The sequence below is a fragment of the Thamnophis sirtalis genome, unplaced genomic scaffold (assembly GCF_051295495.1).
Source record: "Thamnophis sirtalis isolate CommonGarterSnake01/CBP01778 unplaced genomic scaffold, rThaSir2_p1.2 scaffold_11, whole genome shotgun sequence".
Taxonomy (NCBI): Eukaryota; Metazoa; Chordata; class Lepidosauria; order Squamata; family Natricidae; genus Thamnophis; species Thamnophis sirtalis.
In genome coordinates, this window is record NW_028261391.1 from 30,264,104 (window position 1) to 30,285,171 (window position 21,068).

Below are 21,068 nucleotides of genomic sequence, written 5' to 3' on the forward strand. Positions count from 1 at the left end.
ATGCGCGGGGCTCCCAAGGCTCCGCCAAACCAGCACCAGCCGGTGTGTCGCCCGCCTGGAAGACCGCGCAAATGACAAGAGATGGGCTGTCGGGGGGGTGGGTGGGAGGAGAAGGAGGAGGTTTACGCCGAGGCGAACAACTCCTCTGGAGACGAAAGGGCAACGGTCGGGAGGGGAGAATGGAGGATATAAGCCCCAACCCAGCCTCAGCTCCTCTGGCTTCCCTCTCCTCTTTCGCGCCAACAGGGAAAGGCTCCGGACGCTGAGTGGAACATGCCTCTTGCATCAATGCTGGGGAATCGGTGGAAAGCACCAGGGGCTGTACCGTCCCAATTCTCGGGAGGCATTGAGGAGTAAAACGGCCCCTTTCGGGGTGAGTTGGTGTGAGGGTGCTCGGCCTATCCGGGTCTCTCTCCCGCACCCCTTCTCCTTCCAGGCCGGGGTGGTTTAGGCTTGCCTGGGGGCGGCGGGGGGGCTTCGGCAAGGAAGGATGCGAGCGCCCAGGTAGGAAGGCACGGGAGGCAGCGACGGCGCAGCTTTGTCTGCTGGTGGCGATAAAGAGATTGGCTGCTCTGCAGAGAGGTAACTGGCGGTCACTCGCCTCCCGTCTCCGCTGGGTAAGATTCTGCCGCTGCTGTGGCTGGCCGGAGGTTCTTTGGGGCGCCGGATTCTCCCCGGAAAGCGCCTTTTGAGCCTGGCGCTTCCCTGGTGTGCACGACTGGCGATCTGTGCTCTTCGGGGCGCTGATCCGCCCAGAGCCACATCCTGGCTTTAAGGGTGGGTGGGGAGGCGCTGCCTGGATTTGAATGAGGAGAGAGAAGACCAGCTGTTATGTACTTTGTATAATTTGTGTTATGTTCTCATTTATATTATTTTTGAAAAGCAGAAAAACACTGTGATTGTGAGACAAAGTGGTGGCCTTAGATTGCAAAGCTCAGCTGTGGAGCTACTGAATTACTATGGGTTTTTTTCCCCCCAGACTGGTTTACCTTAAAATTTCATTGTGAAGATACAAATGAGGATGTGTGTTTTCACTGTTTATAGTCTTGTGAGATCATGTCAAACTGATATATAAATGCAACAAAGAAATATATATTCATGTACATGTGCAGTAATAGTGCAGTTTTCAAGGATAGCCTTCCCAATCTAGCATCTGCCAGATCTGTTGGACTACAACTCATGCCCAATGTTGGCTGGGTATGAAGGATGCTGTAGTCCAATATATTTCGAGGACAACAGGTTGGGGAAAATTGTTAAATAGGCATACTTATTTCTATAGCAAGCCTGCCATAATAATAATATCACTATTTTTATTTAAATGTGATAATACAGGTAGTAACAAGTACTACTCAATGTGCTTTATAATCTGTTTATTAATTTTTTTATGCCACCCATGTCCCTTATAAGGTGACTCTGAGAGGCTTATAGGTTTTAAAACAAGTAAAAATTAAAAGATTAAAAGAACACAATGTTAAAATATTAAGAATCTGTGTTGCAGAAGCAGGATCAAATGTGTAGGTATTAAACATAACAAACTTTTTCAGGATGGTTCTCCCTAAATAAATTAGTATCCCCAAATTAAAAGTTGACAAATAGCTTTTAATAACATGAAACATTGAGTGTGTTGAAATATTCTTTTTTTTAAAAGTTTGGTATTGTGCATTATTTGGTTTTAAGATACATCACTCCATTGATAATTTTTAACACATTTTTAACGCAACCCTGTGATATTTTCTTATAGTGATATTTGAAGAAGTTACTCAAGAAAAGCATTTAGGTTTACTTGGTAAGGAACAAGAATTGTGCAATAGGTCCTCATAATACACAGAATTCTTTAGGGTTGTACTTACTTTTTCAGCCTATTTCCAAATAACTTTATTTGCAAATGCAAAATTATTTCTTCATAATTTATTTAGTTGAATTGTAAGAGTTAATATTCATTTATCTCAACCTGTGCTTTTCAATAATGTTGGACCAAGTGCCAATCCTCTTCAGCCTAAGAAACCTGTTCTGTGTTGTAGGCCTACGTACCTAAATGATGCAAGACTGGAAAAAGCTACACTCTCATACATTATCTTTTACATAAATTAATGGAAAAGAGGTGGGATGGTGTTGTAATATATACTGTAGATGTTAGTTATGCAGCCTTTAAAATTATGAAAGAAACAAAGAAAGTAGCATTTTTTCCTCTGTAGCCAGAATAGAACATACGGTAACTCTTAAAGGCTGCTTAATTTTTCTATCAGGAATAGACGGCTTGAATCCTCTGGATTACATCTGGCCCTAAAGACCTTTTTTGTAATTCTCAGAAGTCCCTCTATTAAGGAAGTTCAGTTGGTTGAATGCCAAACACTGACACATTCCCATAAAATATGAAATGGATGAAAATTGTGGAGAAATACTTAAAACTACGTCCAAAATCAGGAAAACTTCAATCCCTTCAAAGTGGTTGCCCATTTTTCATAACTGTCATTCTCACCATGGTCCTCCTTAATCTAGTTAATGTGAATGATGTGGGAGATAACCAGGCTGAGCCCAAGGGAAGGGTCCATCACATCATCAGTCATGAATCCCTTCACGCTCACAAGAGATCTAAGTCCAGCCCACCTTGAATTCCTTCTATTCTTATCTCCTGCTAGTTTTCCTCGGCCTGTAGTACAGGTAGTTCTCGACTTAGAACAGTGACCGTTCAAAGTTACAACAGCACTGAAAAAAGTGACTTATGACTATTTTTCACACTTCTGACCGTTGCAGCATCCCCTGGTCATGTTATTTACATTTGGATGCTTGATAGTTGACTCACATTTTTGATGGTTGCAGTGTCCTGGAGTCAGGTGATCCCCTTTTGTGACATGACAAGCAAAGTCAAAGGGGAAGCCAGATTCACTTAACTGTGTTATTAACTGCAGCGATTCACTTAAAAAAATGTGGCAATAAAAGTCGTAAAATAGGGCAAAACTCACTTAACAAATTTCTCTTAGCAACATAAATTTTGGACTCAATTGTGGTTGTAAGTTGAGGACTACCTATAGTTCAGATTCTTGTAGAGAGCTCAAACTTACAATAAATCTTTATACCCATTTGAACTGTCTGGGTCTCTTGATTTTGGTCAAAAGTTGACAGTAATCTTCAATAACCCCACTTCTAGTGATGTAATTCAAAGGGCTCGTGATATCACCAAGAATCAAACTGTGATACCACAAACTCATCAATGTAGATTTCTTGGTAGGAGCAGGGAAGTGGTTTATCGTTGGTAGCCTGTATTTCTGGATTCATGCCAGGGCTTTGCACCATGAGCTCTGCAGATGATGTGGAGAATCAGGAGAAGACATCTGCATTTAAACAAATGGTTTAACAAGAGGCCAAGGAATGCTAGGCTATATCACTTCAGGCAGACCTAGTGAGGCTAGACTGTAAAGAGGGAGTTATGCTCTCTCTCTGTTGAATGTGCCCTCTTCTTATTTTCCTTCCTGCCTTCCTCAAAATTAAAGAATAATTCCATTAATCTTTCCAATAATTCCAGACTACAGCCAAAGCAGTGTTTTTCAGATGTGGCAATTTGAAGGTATGTCAGCCAACTCTCAGAAAAAGAATTCTTGGAATTAAAGTCCACACATCTTCAAGTTGCTATGTTTGAAAAACACTGCTCTAAAGTTTTGTTGCCATCATTAAACATTTCCCTGAGTTTATTTATTAAACACATTTATAAGGCTGCTCAACTCATACATGGTGAGTCCAGATAGCTTACATCACATGCAAATGCTTTTGTTTGTCTCTCCATTTCTTTAGATATATTTGGGTAGGTAGGCTGTGGGCAGGATATAAAAGTGCAAAATTACTTCCTTAATGTTAAACAAGGTCTCTATGAATTTTTACAGGTAGCCCTCAGTTGCTTAGCAATTGAAGTTATGATGCACCTTCACAAAAGCCATTTCCGGAGTTCCAGCAGCTTCACCCATCCCCATGATCATGACTGTATTTCAGGTGCTCGGCAACCAGCTCACCCTCATGGCCAATTGCAATATTCTACAATCATGTGACCACAACTTATGACACTTTTTTGGCCGCTTTCTGGCCTTTTCAGCTGGTTTCCAGCAAAAAAAAAAAACACCCACAGAAATTCTTTAGTTTGCTTAATCACTGTTGTATTTGTTTAATGACCACAAAAAAAAAAAAAAAAAAAAAATGAGAAGTCAGATTTAGTCACATGCGTGCCTCAACTTACCACTATCATGACTTACAGTGGACATTTGGAATTCCATTAGTTGAAAACCACCTGTATTAAGAAACTTAAAATAGGTTGTAAACGGATTCCTTTAATAAGGTGTTATCTATTGGCTGTCAATTGTTGTCTTTTCTGTCACTAAATATATATTCATAAACCTGCCAGTGTCACCAATAGAGGTTAATCTGGTGCGAAATCTCTAAACTTCCTTCAGACCCTTCCTTTTAGCCCATGCATCCTAATTCTCAGTTCTGCCCCTTCCTGTAGAATATCAGTTGGGGGAAATGCATGTCTATGCTCTGATTGACAGTTCTATTGCTCAGTTGTCTCAAATGACCAGCACCTAGAGGGCCAAAGGCAACTGCACATGAGGAAGGCAGGTATTGTTTCTATTTAAGAAGCAGCTTGGCCTGATGTATTTTGCTGGGATAATGCCATTGCATGTGACGCTTGTAAAACTCTTGCTGTAATTGCTCCTTGTTGATACCAAAAACTCAAGAGCTAAACTTCCATAAAACCATGCTTCCTATATCTCAAAAATTCTTTTTGAGTAGGTTTTTGTTGATTAGTTTGCACTCTGATTACATGTTATTTTTCTACTTGGTAGAAATCCTTAACATATGTGTCCTTAGGCTTGATTTATGATCTGAAGTTAAGGCTAGCATATAGATTGTCATTAATAACTATGAAAGATATGTGTTTGGACAATTCATTGCATAGAAATTGAGAGCCAGTTTAATATAGTGGTTAAGATTCCAGGCTAGAAACTGGGAGGCCATGAGTTCTAGTCCTGCTTTAGGTGTGAAAGCCATTTGGGTGACTGTGCCAGTCACTCCCTCTCAGCCCAACTTACCTCACAGAATAGTTGTGGAGAAGCAGGGGAAGGAAGTATAGGCCTTTGCTGCCTTGATTTATTTATAAAAATAATAAATGGAGATAAAAATAAATAAATTAAAACAAAAAATAGTGGGGCTGTATATAAAAGTAGCAAATGAATAATTCCTGAAGGTAATGCACATTAGGAGGACAGAGCAGTTCAAAATATTGCTTACTATCTTTTGCTACTGCCAGGCAATGCCATGTAATCTTGCTTCATTGCTTGAGGTTTAGTCAGTGATACCTAGCCTTGTGTACAAAAGATAGATAAGACATTGTAATCATGGATTTTTCAGTCCTTGTTTCTGCAATCCTGAGAATTGCTTTGAAAGCCAGAAATGGAAATTGTGATGATTTTCATATAAAAGGTTTTATTTCAGGTTTTAAAAATTATACCGCATAAATATATCCTACCTTTTAGCAATTCTTTTTTAGGTTTGGTAATTTCTTCTATTGGAATGGAACTGTATGACCCCCTAAATACTGTTTTAGTTTTTATGGGCATTCACCAGGATAAAAAAAAGAATCATTTCTTTCTTCCTTCATATGTTTATTTTGCAATTTGATCATCTTTAAGCTGCCCAAAGTCACCTTATAGGGGAGATGAGTGGCATTAAAATGCATTAAATCTTTCTTTCTCTCTCTCTCTCTCTCTTTCTTTCTCTTTCTTTCTTTTTTTCTTTTTTCTTTCTTTCTTTCCTCCTCCTCCTCCTCCTCCTCCTCCTCCTCCTCCTCCTCCTCCTCCACCACCACCACCACCACCACCACCACCACCACCACCACCACCACCACCACCATACAGTCTATATATTTACTCATTTTGCCCAGGTCACTCATGTTTGTATTCAAGCAACTTTTTGACTTTTTGCTGTTTATTCTTACATGCCCATTTCTACAGCATTCAATTAATGTTAATGTTTCTCTTGACAATGCCAACCCCCATTCCCAAAGTTGTCAGAAGAATTTTCTTACATAGTGACATTTTTGCTTCTAACAATTGTTACATTCCTTGTAAACAAATCACATGCTGGTCATTCCTTTTCAAATAGGGCATTCACCTCTTAACGTTTCTCTCTCCAATTTCCTGTCTTTAGAAAGCATTCTAGAAAGGGTTACATATTATTTACTTACTCTTCTATTTCAAAATGTTTATATAACTTGCAGTTTTCACTTTGTGTTTTCTGTTAAACAAAACCGCTTCTGTCCCTGATACATTAATTTTCTGATCCATAATATTCATTGCAAATCATTTAGCTTCTCAGCCAATATCATCTGAATACGCACAAACGCACACTCTTTCACATCCTCAATCAATATACCATTATTAGACACAAATGCAGTCTTCACATACTTGTGAAACAAGTTGCATAGATACCTCAAAATGAATCATATATGTATTTCAATTTTTTAAGAAATGAAAAATATGGTTAATAGTGGCTAAAATATGCAGCAACTTGGAAAAAAATGCTTAACAGCTAAAGCTAAAAACCCTAAATAAAAACATTACAAAGTCAATATACAGTACATTACCAATAACTATAAAAATAATACTTGTAGAAGTGGCTCACTGGCTAAGATGCTGAGCTTGTCAATCAGAATGGTCGGCAGTTTGAATCCCTAGCACCGTGTAACGGAGTGAGCTCCCGTTACTTGTCCCAGCTTCTGCCAACCTAGCAGTTCGAAAGCAGTAAAAATGCAAGTAGAAAAATAGGAACCCCCTTTGATATTAAAGTAACAGCGTTCCAGGTGCCTTCAATGCATGCCGGCCACATGACCACATGATCTTCAGACAGCGTTGGCTCTTTGACTTTGAAACGGAGATGACACCACCCCCTAGAGTCAGGAACCATTAGCACATATGTGCGAGGGGAACCTTTACCTTTACCTAATATTTGTAGAAAATCTTATACTTGTAATCTAACACATTTTACTAGTAAGATTTAAATCGGCTAGGCCTATCATCTAATTTTACTGTCATTTTCGCCATCTACTCCCAACTACTTCTGCCAATCATTTTGGATTACTAAATCACAAAGAAGGTAAATATGTGGGTAAGATGCTGATGACACATAACATATTTTGGAATCATGATGAATAAGATTTAGAAAATTTCCTATATCATATTAATCAACAAAATCCAGCAATAATATTTGCAATAAAAAAGGAACAAAACAAAAAATGTGCTGTCTCCCTGGATGTTCTCATACAAAGCACAATAATAATTAGTAATTGGTCAGCCAAGCCACACTGATAAATATTGTACCTCAACTACCAGTCATATTATCCAGAAGGAAAAAGGATAAGAAGGAGCATGAAGCTCAGTTACAATATGTACTAACGTGGAAGATAAGACATGGGAATGTACGAATACAAAAGAAGTCTTAAAAATATAACTAGTCATCAAGGACGATTAAATAGAGAATGAAAACATAAAACTCCAAAAACAGCAAACAAAGATACATTGCAACAGTTAATATACTATAGAGTGGAATATACAATGATTGAAAGGTATGCTTTCTAGAGAGCAAATTACTGATTTGCATTTTAAACTTACTGTGGAATGTTTCCGTTATTTTCTTTGTCTTCCATATCACTGAGAGCTATACTGTGAATATAATATATATTCATATATATATTCATATATTCATATATATATCACACACACACACACACACATACATACATACATACATATATTTTCACTGTGAATAGTTTAGTCCATCTGACTAGTTTCAACAACTTCAGATAAGATTAGATCAATTTCAAAAGATTTGCCAAACAAGGGGGAATACTTAGACACTTAATTAAATTTGAAAATCCTATAGTCATAGTCAGGGGTGAAATCAACTTACCTTCACTAACAATTCACAAATGTATTTGTGTTGTTTGATGAGAAATGGTTTGTTGTCAAAATGATGTATTTTATACATTTACAATTGTATTGTGCATTAAAATGATTTTATGTAACTGAAAATGGCCAATATACATATTCTTTCCTTTTTGTTCTGTAACTGATTTTTCCACCTACTGTTGATTTTATCCCAAAATGTTCTGCCTCAAATTAAGAATCTTAAAATGATTAGCCACGTACTCCCACTATTTCTTTCAATATTTCAGCACAATCAAATCAATAAAGTTTTTAGATTTATAACTTGTTCATGTGGCATAGATTTACATTCAAAATATATGTTCAAAAGAGACCTTTTTTCTAAGCAGATACACATGTACAGTTACCATGTTGATTCATTTTTGTGACTAAAAGTAGCCTAATCACATTTGGTTTGTACTCATTTTGGTTTCATCTATTTATTTCACCTAACAACATAATTGTCACCTCATTCACCCCCAGATCCCATTCATTTTAAAAGTTGTAGAAATTTCCCAAAAACTCATATCTGTTTTTTCTATTGTAACTATTCACTGGGATGTGACTTGCAATTATCATCAACCTGTATATTTCTACTTTCTTATGCAATCTTGATGAAATCAGTTCTGATATTATATTTGTCCTTTTCATTAATAATTAAATGTATATCTTTAGTTTCCTCAAGACCAGGTCATCTTCATGCAGAAAACGTGTGTTTGTGTGTGGGTTTATAAATCACAGTCTTCACTAGTGCAGCCTGCACTTACTGACCTCTGCCACTTGTCATGGCTGGTAGAAATTGGGGGATGCTGAGAAGAAGGCGAGAGTAGGTATAAACAATCAAATAACAGAGTTGATTGATAGTTTATCTTATAGATGTAAATGTAATCTTATGTAAAAATAATTTGGGAAGTACCGTTTCAAACCATTCAAAAAGAATTTTATTTAATTAACTCACTGCAAATGAAAGTGGGAAATTTCGTCTACTTTCCAAGATTTTGTACTTACCCCAGAACGCAATTAAATATACCTTTCTGAAATCTGACTAGTTCTAGCTCACTTGATCTTGTGTGGGACTTAATAATAGCTATGGTCAACTGAAGATTTTATATTATAATTTTAATTATATAGAGAAGATGCAGACTCTATAGTAGCATTACATAATATTAGTATGGATAGTAACAATCAATGGGACATATTTTGGATGCTACAGGCACATCCACTCTAGGATAATATAGGATCTCTACTATAGAGATTACCTTGTAAACTAACATACTGTTGCCGCTTGCAACTAGAATTATATGAAATGTATTGACAACTTACCCAGGGTATCTTTTTACAGGTAGTCCTCAATTTACGATCACAATTGAGCCTGAAATTTATGTTGCTAAGTGAGAAATTTGTTAAGAGACTTTTGCCCCATTTTATGACTTTTCTTGCCACATTTGTTAAGTGAATCACTGCAGTTATTAAATTAGTAACACAGTTGTTAAATGAATCTGGTTTCCCATTGCTTGTCAGAAAGTTGCAAAAGCTGATCACATAATCCCAGGACACTACAAGGGTCATAAATATGAGTCAGTTGCCAATGCCTGAACTTATATCATGTAAGCATGGGGATGCGGCAACCATCGTAAGTGTGAAAAATGGTCATAAGTCACTTTTTTCACTGCCATTGTAAGTTTGAATGGTCACTAAGTGAATTGTTGTAAGTTGAGGACTGTCTATATTTGTGATGTAAAATGTAGTCTTTATCCTGAAATGTCAGAAGATTTTTTTTAACTTCTCAACAAAATTGCTCTACCTGAATAAAAATAATTTATCACTTTCATACCTAAACAGGAAAGTGATTGCTAAAATTCCCACGAGAGTTTCAAAGACTACAATCTTCCACACCAGCTTTCTCTCCTTATATTACGTATTGCCCTTGGTCACGACAAACATAGAAGAAGAAAAAAAAAACAAATCTAAATGTCAAGCTTCTGATAAGAGTATGCGAGTTGATTAATATTTCATTGCATACTGGACTTTGATTATCTTGTTTGATTAAGAACAGATAATAGTGTTTGTCACTGCTTCTCCAAAGAGTTTCCTGCTCCTTTTTGATAACCTAAACTTTCTATTTTTTTCTTCATGGTATTTAATTGTAGTACATGCAAGGGAATGAATGGAGGTTACGGTAGGAGGTCCAGGTTACTTTGACTCAGTTGTGAGGTGAGATCTTGTGTCCTATCATAGTGCTCTCCAGCTGATGGGGCGTGGGCATAATTTGTTGGGAAAAAGTGACCTTTCCTGTTTCAGAATATATTTACAGTTTAGATATCCAGAGATATAGTGTATATAAAAAAAGAACACTCTTTGCCAAAATTCCGTCATACAAAAGTAAACAGTTTGATACTCTTCCCTATTGCTAGATGTTGAAATATCAAAACCATGTACTTTGGTTATGTTTCTCTGCAACTACAGCAAATGCAGAAATAGTCACCTTAGAAATGCTTTCCTGGGGAGTAAATTTTTTCAGTTACCAAAAAATTTGCATTTTTCAGTAAAGCAGCAGTGTGAATTAATTGGCTATCCAATATAGCTGCTGTTGTAATAAAATACACTGCAATCTAAATATTTTTAATAAAATTAATTATTAATGCAACACCATAATTTAACTTTAGGTTAAGGCATCCATATTTGGTGTTTTCCTGTATATTTTATGGGACTTGCTCTTTTATAATTTTATCTCATAGTCTTTTAACATGTAAAGTCCCACATCTTTATGTATTTTTTACCTCTTTATTATTTTTTGCAAATAAATGAAAACAACAAGCATACCTAATACACCACCTTCCTATTTTCCCCACTGCAAACTTCTTGTGAGGTGCGTTGGGCTGAGAGACTTTGACTGGCTCAAATTCACCTAGCCCAGGACTGTCAAACTCGTGACCTGTGGCCCGGATGCATCATGCGCTAGCCACACCCATGCCTGGTTTAGTGAAGGGGGGAAAGTTGCAATACGTCACATGCCACCATGACATTGCCTGACCTTGGTGGCTTTCATGCCTAAGAAAAGACTAGAATTTATAATCCCCAGGTTTCTAGTTTGGTACCTTAACCACTAGATCAAACTGGCTCACATGGTTTTTGCTTTTCTGATCATTCAACCAACAGTGAAATGATGCGGTGAAATGAGCCCATGAAAAGTGAGTTCATGTATTTCTGTCATTTATCTTTCCAGTGTTAAGAGCATGTTATCCTCTCTCTTCCAAAGGCAAAGATTTTTCTGCAGATGTTAACAAAATTTACTAGTGGATGCATTTTAGCTGGAATACATGATAGTACAAACACAACACGTTTTTAAAAAAGAGTGTAGTTTAGAAGGGGCAAAGCCCAAAAAGCAGCTTTTAAGATCTTGAGATAAGCAACAGATGGTATAATTATGCAAAATCAATAGTGCAGATGGTGTACTATAGAAAGTAGCAGGTGGGTTAATTTTAGGTTAGATTATGGCCCTCTTTGTTTTCCCTTAGGTCTGCTGCAGAAACAAATAAAACTTTACCAGATATACAATATTTATGTGCTATGGTATCACTGGAAGAGGTGTTTGAAAATGAAAACCTATGTGTTGCCTTTTTCTCTCTTGTTCTTTAATCAATTTTAGTTTTAGAGGTGTTTCTACATGGATGTTGGTAAGCATGGGACAATTACATTTAAAAAAATATATTGGCTAAAGATGCAATATAATCAATTTTTTAAAAGCTATTGACTGTACTGGTAGCAAGCAGGGAAACACTTTAACCCTAAAGTGTCCTACATTATTAGTTTGGGTGAATCTTAGATTTATTTAAAAATCAAACTAGTTTAATTAGATTGACCTAAATTCAAAAGAGCCCCAAAAGCCCCTGGAGTCTGGACAGATGTTTAGTATTTCCTTATAAAGGTTGGGAAGATATTTTATATTGATAAAAACCAATATACTGAAGTAAAATGTAAAAATTACAAGTCTATATACCAAGTGTTCTCTATTCTCTATCCTGTCCTATTGATATTTCTACATTGCTACACACATTATTACTACAATAATTACACCTACAGTAATTTTATTATTCAGTTACTATCACAATACTACATTCTATAGCAAATCTATTTTCTTCTTACACTATTTCTCCTGCTTTTTTCTTCTATTACTGAACCGTGTGTAGAATATTTGCAACTTTCTATGTTGTGCCATAGTTTGTTTGCACTTTTCTTAGTTGTGCCTCTTCTTCTTCTGGACAATTTACTCCTTTTGAAAGAAAAACACCTCCTTTGGTTTGGTTGTTTCACCTTATTTGCTGATAACTACAAAGCTTCCAAAACTCCTATCTTCTCCCATACCTGTTTCAAGGTTACAGCTTGAATTGCAGCCCTGCTGTGCTGATGAGGGGTGGGAAAGGCTCAGACAAGAAAGCAAGAAGGCAGCACAGGTGCCTGCAATTTTTGTAAGTAGCCTATTCTTCTATGGGGACAATTCCTCCCCCAAAGATTTTATCCTGATTTATTCTGAAAAGTAGTCAATTCAGTACTATTGAAATGGTCAGTTGGCAAGCATCATCCACTTGTGTTTCATCTTATTAAATATGTAACAGTAAGTAAATGAAATGCAACTCTTATCAGGAATTACTAAATATTATTTGATCTTTTTCAAGGTACTTGACCAAAAATGTATGACAGTCACGAAGATGTTGATTCGGATTCTGAAAAGAACTCCAAAGAGAGGGAGCAGAAGCTGAATTCAAATCCAGATATCGATAGAGGATGGGCTTGGATGATAGTCTTTTCTTCTTTCCTGGTGCATATACTCATCATGGGATCACAAATGGCTCTTGGAATTCTTAACATGGAATGGCTTGAAGAGTTCAGTCAAAGTCGAGGGTTGACAGCGTGGGTCAGCTCCCTCAACATGGGCATTACTCTGATTGTAGGTAGGATCCCATATTGTTGCTATTTTATACCAGTTGCCATCTTGATTAAATATTGACGTATCAAAATTGGTACTATGCAGTTATGTGGGGTAACCCAATATCTCAGCGAAGAAAGCTTCTATACATGGGATAAGAAATACTCAATAACATCATGAATGTTTGCAAAATGTTGCAGAAGAAGTTCTTGCAGGCTTTACAGCAAGGCTCTATTCTCTTCAACAGCCAGAAAGGAAATGGGGAGGCACAAAGCCTCACAGTCAGGTAGGAAAGTACTGCAGTGTGCTAATTGGAGCCGTGCAGATTGCCGACCACCTTTAGATTTCTTTTTGATGCAATTCAGAATGTTTGCCTAGAAGGTATTATTGCATTTTGGATGGAAAACAACTTTCCTCCCAGGTCACCTTGACCCTAACTTCAGTCTGCCTCAGCAACAGTCTGGCAATGAGATGGAGACTCCACTGTGAAAATAGGATCTTCAACAAACAGTAAGCAGGCCACCTTGGACCAGGGATCAGGAGGCTCTCTTCATAGGCCCTTCATGTCTGAATTATACCTTATTGAGATGGTTTCTGTAGAATTCCCCAAACTCTGAATGCAGTTGTTTATTTAAATTGCATACATGACCAACCATCTCAGAATAATACTGCGGGCAGTGTGCGAGGATTAAAACACGAACGTGAACAGCATACAATCTGGTGCTCAGTATAAAACACAATAATTCTGGTCACAAACAACACATCAACAACAGCAGAGCACATCCAATGTCCTGATCCAAATGACTGGGGGAAAGTCTTTCAAACACCGTTTGAATGGCTAACTAGGTTGGAGGTTATTCAGATCTCTAGACGGATGCTGTTTTATAGACAGGCCCTGCCACAGAAAAGGCACAAAACTGGGATCCAACAGCACGGTATTGTTTAGTAGAGGAGACCCAGAATATTTTCTGCTGCTGGATCTGTTGGGCTGAGCAGCAACAATGGGACAGAGGCAGACCCACAGTTTGGTTAAAACAAATTCCTGCCCTGACCATCTTTCCGATAGGCCTGCAAGTATTTTGCTTGTTCACTTTAATGATTCCTCCCCCCCACCCCATCCTAAATATTGCATTTGGTTCAATTGGCAGAGATCTGACTGTGGTTCTCAGATCAGGGGAATCTGAGGGTTATGATATACAGTATAAAAAGGGTAACTATATAAATGTTCTGAATAAATAAATCACTGAATTCTCCTTTCTCCAGTTCTCAATGGGGTAATTTATACAACCTCAGAATTATTTCTTTCATGGCACAGATACTATAATGCTGCCGTTTGCAGCATGATAAAGTTCAGAAGAGTTTGAAGCTAGTGTTTAGTAGGAAATTGAGTCTGGAGATGGTTTATTAGAGGTATCTATTCAACTTCATCCAAATATATATATATATATATATATATATATATATATATATATATATATATATATATATATATATATATATATATATATATATATATATATATATATATATATATATATATATATATATATATATATATATATATATATATATATATATATTCTGAATTACTGTTCTACTGCCTTGTCTTGATCCAGTTCTTAGCCCTTCATCAAATTTATGTACTAGTCTGTCATGAGCACATACAGATTACTGTATTCATAAAAGAGAACGTTTTGAAACTTCTGACAAACTTTAACTTGCTGAGAACAGCATAATGCAGGAATCAAAACATATGTTCTTAAGGAATTTTCAGCTGGTCGTCTGAGGATTTCTGAATTAATTTTTAGCAGCTTTTCAGACAATGTCTGGGACTGAAACACTATACTTCGTTGTAAATAGTTTATGATAAATTACTCTATCACTAATTCAAACTTGAAAAAATGTGCAGTTCTGTTTATATTCTGGAATTATCTCTTAATTCCAAAGTGATCTAAAAATGTCTTGTTATAGAACGATTTAAAGAAACCCCTAAAGTCTGGCACTGAGAAATAATTATGTTTTGCATTAAGTGCTAAGAAATGATTTTATCCTAATTTTTAGTATTCTGAACTGTATTACAATAATCTGGAGGAAAACAGATGAATGCTTTGTAAATTGTAACTGAGACATCAGCAGTTTTACTCTATTAATCATTAACAAGAGAGATAGTTAATAAAAAATACAAGTTTGGCAAGCACTTTCTCCTTCCCTTAGGCTATTGAAGAGGACCTCTTCAAACAGCAGTAGAAATATATTTGTTAAGAATTATAGTAGCTCAAATCAGTCCCCTTGGTAACTTAAAGTGACTTAATTTAAAAGAAATGTGCATTCATATAAATAAATTAGAACATAGAAATAATTTTTAGAATGGCTGGGATTTTATTGTGGGATAGACTTTCTAGTGTCTTTTATTATTTTTGTTTGTTTGTTCCTAATGGATTTCAAAAGCTTGCATATGTTTGTGATGTAACATACAGCTTCTTTGCTTATTGTTAAAAGTGATGTTACAAATCAGTAGATGACCACAGCACTAATATGCCTATGATGATAAAAATATTAAGACAAACACTGTAACCATAGCTGATTGAGTTACAATATGACAGCGTGGAAGTTGAAATCATCCATCCTCAGCTATTTATGCCAAAGATTTTATCAGGCCAGGTTTACACTGATTCAATAGCCAGTTCTTCCAATAGGCTGGAGAATAGGATGATGGTAAACTGTGATTTCCTTCCAATTTCTAATTTATAGCTAGTCTGGCTTTTTGACATGCAATTTTTATGTATGAATCGTACATGTTTATGGATGTATTGTACAGCCTATAATTTCAGTTGCTTGCTTTAGACTAAATACTAAGTTTATTAGTTAGTAATTGTACAAATCCAGAAAAGTATTTATTCAGGATCACCATTTTAGGATATCGTACAAATCCAATCAATTATGGATTAATACAATGGGTAAACTCAATCTTAGACTGAGTTTGCATGATATATTCATTTCTAAATTACAATGGGTAATAGTGCATCTGTGGTGAGGCAAGGGTGGATGATTGCTGTGCCAAATGCAGCATTGTGGTGTCCTATCACAAATCCTGTCATATTGTAGACATTGACAAAAAGCTGGCAGAATTTAGGCTGCAACTCTTTTATAATTTTGACAAACGCAATGACAGTGTGCAGACGTCACTATTGGGAGCCACACACAGAGCACCATTACTTTCCTGTGCATGCTATTATTTTATGCATTATATATTGATTTTCCAACCTGTATATTCTGCCTATTTGTCAAACTTCATGTGGTTATATTATAAGTCTCTATCTTGAGGGTCTTCATCCCAGATGCCATAATCTTCAATAAACTTTAATTACAGCATCTGGATTAATATGATGGCTCTCTGGGGTATGAGTAACACATTAAATCTGAATTTCAGGCTTAAATTAGTGTGTGTGTATGTGCATGCGTGTATAGGGAATAAAATCATACATGCTTAATTGTTATTGCTAGTTGATCTATGGTGAAAACATAGCCTTGGAGTGCCTTCAATGTAAATCAGGTAGTCCTCAATTTACCACCATTTGTTTAATGACTGTTCAAAATTATAACAGTGCTGAAAAAAAGTGACTTAGGACCAGTCGAGACTGCCTACTGCCACATACCTCCCAGCGGCCAGTAAGATCCCACAGATTGGGTCTCCTTCAGATGCCGTCAGCCAGACAGTGTCAGCTGGCGGTCCCCGGAGGAGAGCCTTCTCTGTGGCTGCTCTGAGTCTTTGGAATCAGCTACCCCCAGAGATCCGGACCATACCCACCCTCATGGCCTTCAGGAAAGCTGTTAAAACCTGGCTGTTCTGGCAGGCCTGGGGCTGTTGACCTCATTGTTGAGGTCCAGCCCCGATTAGAATGAATGCATGTGGATTTGTGATTTTAAACTGTCTTTTTTTCTTATTTTTTTTCTCTCTCTTTTTTTCTTCTTTTGTAAGCCGCCCGGAGTCCTTCGGGATTGGGCGGCATATAAATTTTAATAATAAATAAAGTCTTTGCACTTACAGCCATCACTATGTCCCCACAATTACATGATTAAAATCCAGGTGCTTGGCAATTGGCATTTGTTTATGACACATGCAGCATCCTGAGGTCACATTATTATAGGAGGTTCCAACAAGCAAAGTCAATGGAGAAAGACGGATTTACTTAATGACTGTGTGATTCACACAATGACTGGTGATTCAACTATGGCAAAAGAGATAATAAAATTGGGTGCAATTCACTTAACAACCACATTGTTTAACAATGGAAGTTCCAGTCACAATTTTGATCATAAATTGAGGACTACCAGTATAGGAGTTTAGATGCTACCAGTTTACAGTTTTGAACCACAGACATTTAGCTTTTTGAGACAAATTACATTTGTGTAAGTTGCTGTAATCTAGTATCTGAAATTCATGTATTGATAAGAACTAACTGGACAAATCCTTAGGTATAGACCTTTGCCAATTAATGCTTATGCGATATATACTGATTTGGCAAATTGTAGTTAAATGCTTCCAAGTCTCATGTATGAAGAAAACAATTAGTTTATGAAAGCAATCTATTTCACATATTCTGTCACAGGTCCCTTTATTGGTTTGTTTATTAACACCTGTGGGTGTCGGAAGACAGCAATAACTGGAGGAATCTTAAATGCCCTGGGATGGATATTAAGTTCCTATGCTTCAAATGTACATTACCTCTTTATTACATTTGGAATTATAGCTGGTAAGCATAAATAATTTTGTATATACATTAGGAAATCTACTATTTTTTGGAAGAATATAAATATGCTAACACAAACAAGCCTAAGTCTGCAGCAAATAAGCTCATCTTCTTTGAACACACAGACTATAACTTCAGGCTACATAAGCTTGATTAAGGTGTTACATTGCATATATAACACAGTATGTATTCAATCATAACTATTCATGGAGCTGCATTTTGGATCAGTTGGAATTTTGGAGTTGTCTTGAAGAGTAATCCTATACAGAGTGCATTGTAATAGTCCAAATGGGAGTTGCAAGGACATGAGTGACAGAGAGAAGGCCCATCTGATTCAGGAAAGGAGGTATTTGGCACACAATGAGACTGCAAAAGCTCTGGATTCTGCTCTCACATATTTCCTGAGTAGGAAGCAAGAATCCAAAGGAACTCCCAAATTATGCACTAGTTCTTCCTGGAGGAGTGGTATTTAGTCAGGAACTTCAGAAGGTAAATCATTGGAATTGGCAGATCCTTGAAATCAATGCCACTTTGTTTTGCTAGTTTTGAGCCTAAGATGTTCCTCCTCATCCACACCCCCACAGTCTCCAAACATTGGAACATCTTCCATAGCATTATTTGCCCAGCTAGGGATCCAGATGTAATCATTTGCACACTAATAATGCTTAACAGTAGATGACTTAGTCCAGCAGCGTCAGATGTACTACTGTATACTGAATAAAAGTGGGGGAGAATATTGAATCCTCTAGCATTCTGAAAATGAAGGGTCTTAGGCCAGGGCTTTCCAGGAATTAGCCCAGAAGGAAGGAGTAAAACAGCTGCCAAACAGTAACAGTGCACTGACCTAAAGGCTGACTGATATGAATCACAAATATGTATTGTACTTGTTGATTATGAATTTAAGTCTACATTTAAAAAGTAGATCCCCTCTTTCAAAATAAATCAAGACAGAGCCTTCTAACAAACTCTACACCTGTTTAATAATTTAGTTGATACTCAAAAGTTGAAGTGTAGATTTGCTCTAGGACAGTGGTCCCCAACCTTTTTATCGCCGCGGACCAGTCAGCCTTTGATAATTTTACCGTGGCCCGCTGAGCGCGCGCAGGGGGGGCGCCTTTCCTGCGCTACCGTTAGACTTCTCTCAGCCCCCCACCCACGCCCGCGGAGGGCGCATGCGCGCCAAAATTGCGCACCCCCATCTCCCCTCAAAAGACCCCCCCGCCCTCGGCTGCCCGACGTTCTCTCTCTCTCTACCTCTCCCACCGTTCCTTCTCACAAGCCAAGGCCGGGTGGGGAAGCGCCGTCTCCGTCCCGGGCGCGCCGCCCCTCCCTGGGCAACTCGGAGACGACTTAGCCAAGGAGGACAGCGAGAAAAAGAAGAGAGCGGCCAGCAACGACCGCCGGGGAAGCCGCCAGGGCCTCCAAGGGCTCCGCTTCCAGCGCATGGTCCGCCCCCTCCTCGCCTCGCTTCCAGGCGAGCCGACTGAGGCGAGAAAGGAGAAAGAGGCGGAGGCGTTCACTGAGGGGACGGCTGACTCGGGGAGGGGGCGGAGGTGGTGTAGTAGCGGGGGATTCTTCCTCCTCGCCTCACTTGCTCCTGTGCTTCCGCGCAGCTCCCCCCCTCCAGCGACGGCGCTGCATGAGTGAAGAGTCGGCCGTTGCATGGCCCCCGGCCGCTGCGTGGCCCGGTGCCAGGTACTCCACGGCCCGGCACCGGTCCGCGGACCGGGGGTTGGGGATCACTGCTCTAGGATAATGGCTTTGGAATGTGACCATTAATAATGAGTTTAGGATGAAATACTACTTTCCAACACATAAAGTTTGAAAAGATCCTAGAATGATTAATGCCCCATTTAGCAATAGCAGTTAGACTTATATACCTCTTCATAGGGCTTTCAGCCCTCTCTAAGCGGTTTACAGAGTCAGCATATTGCCCCCAACAACAATCCGGGTCCTCATTTTACCCACCTCGGAAGGATGGAAGGCTGAGTCAACCCTGAGCCGGTGAGATTTGAACAGCTGAACTGCAGAACTGCAGTCAGCTGAAGTAGCCTGCAGTGCTGCATTTAACTACTGCGCCACCTCGGCTCCATTTCGTTCCTGAGGGCCAAAACTATGTTTCTTTAGATATTTAGCCCAGCCTTTCATTTTTGTTTTAGGATTTTCTGCCAGTTAATTTTTATTTATTAACACAATCATAGATAGTTCTTGGATAAGTCTGAAATGTTTCATGTTTCAGGTATTGGAAGTGGGATGGTGTACCTGCCTGCTGTGGTCATGGTGGGGGAATATTTTCAAAAGAGAAGGGCTCTTGCCCAGGGACTCAGCACAACTGGAACAGGCTTTGGTGCTTTCCTGATGACAGCTTTGTTGAAATATCTTTGTTTGGAGTTTGGCTGGAGGAATGCCGTGTTCCTTCATGGCGCTGTCTGTCTGAACCTGTGTGTTTGTGGAGCACTTCTGAGGCCAATTCGTTACAAGAAGGAAGCTACTGAACAAAGCAAGGATGGAAGCAAGAGTCAAAGCAATAGTCCAACAAAAGTTATCTCCTGCTCTGCCGAAGTGCTAACATCTAATTGTGTTTTAAGAGAAGCCAAGAAAGAGGCCAAGGGAGGACAGGGTACAAAAGAAAACATTACAGCCTTGGAAAATAAAGATGGAATCAGAGACCAAAAGGAAATCTGTACTCTTGGTATTCTAAAGCGAGTAGGCCAACTGACAGTCACAAGCCAGAAAGGCTTCAGGACCTGGTATTCTAGTTATTTTGGAACTGCTTCTCTCTTCACAAACAGAACATTTGCTGCCTTTGTATTTTGGGCTTTATTTGCCTATAGCACTTTTGTGATCCCTTTCATCCATCTCCCCGAAATAGTGAAACAGTACAGGTTATCAGCACAGAATGACATCTTTCCTTTGACTTCAATTATTGCAATTGTTCACATTTTGGGGAAGGTCGTCCTTGGCATAATCTCTGATTTGCCTTGCATCAGTGTTTGGAATGTCTTCATGGCAGCTAATTTTACTCTTGTCTCTTGCATTTTTATTTTGCCATTAATGCATACATTTGCTAGCCTAGCAGTGGTTTGTGCCCTAATAGGATTTTCCAGTGGATATTTTTCACTTATGCCTGTTGTCACTGAAGATCTAGTAGGGATTAAGCATCTTGCAAATGCCTATGGAATCATCATTTGTGCTAATGGGATATCAGCACTCTTGGGACCACCATTTGCAGGTAAATGTAACATTTTATTTGGCTTACATGGTATCAGTAGCAATAGCCTTAGATGTATTCCACACCATAGCTTTACAGCTTTCTCTGTGCAGTTTAAAAATGTCAGCATATTGCCCCCAACAAACTGGGTCTCATTTTACTGACCCCCAAGGATGAAATTTGAGCTGGTGAGGATCGAACTCCTGGTTGTG

At 38.3% G+C, this 21,068-nt stretch overlaps 1 protein-coding gene across 2 annotated transcripts in view; it reads left to right on the top strand.

Annotated features, from left to right (window-relative positions):
* SLC16A14 (solute carrier family 16 member 14) overlaps positions 1-21,068 on the top strand; it is a 27,410-nt gene continuing 6,342 nt past the window's right edge. The window contains exons 1-4 of one of the 2 annotated variants that reach the window (XM_087725446.1): positions 1-373; positions 12,644-12,919; positions 17,505-17,648; positions 19,885-20,877. In XM_087725446.1, the coding sequence (XP_087581572.1) occupies positions 12,658-12,919; positions 17,505-17,648; positions 19,885-20,877 (1,399 nt within the window). In that variant the 5' untranslated portion in view covers positions 1-373; positions 12,644-12,657. Of the gene's footprint in view, positions 374-12,076; positions 12,437-12,643; positions 12,920-17,504; positions 17,649-19,884; positions 20,878-21,068 lie in introns of those variants that run through there. The other variant, XM_087725447.1, reaches the window with a different exon arrangement.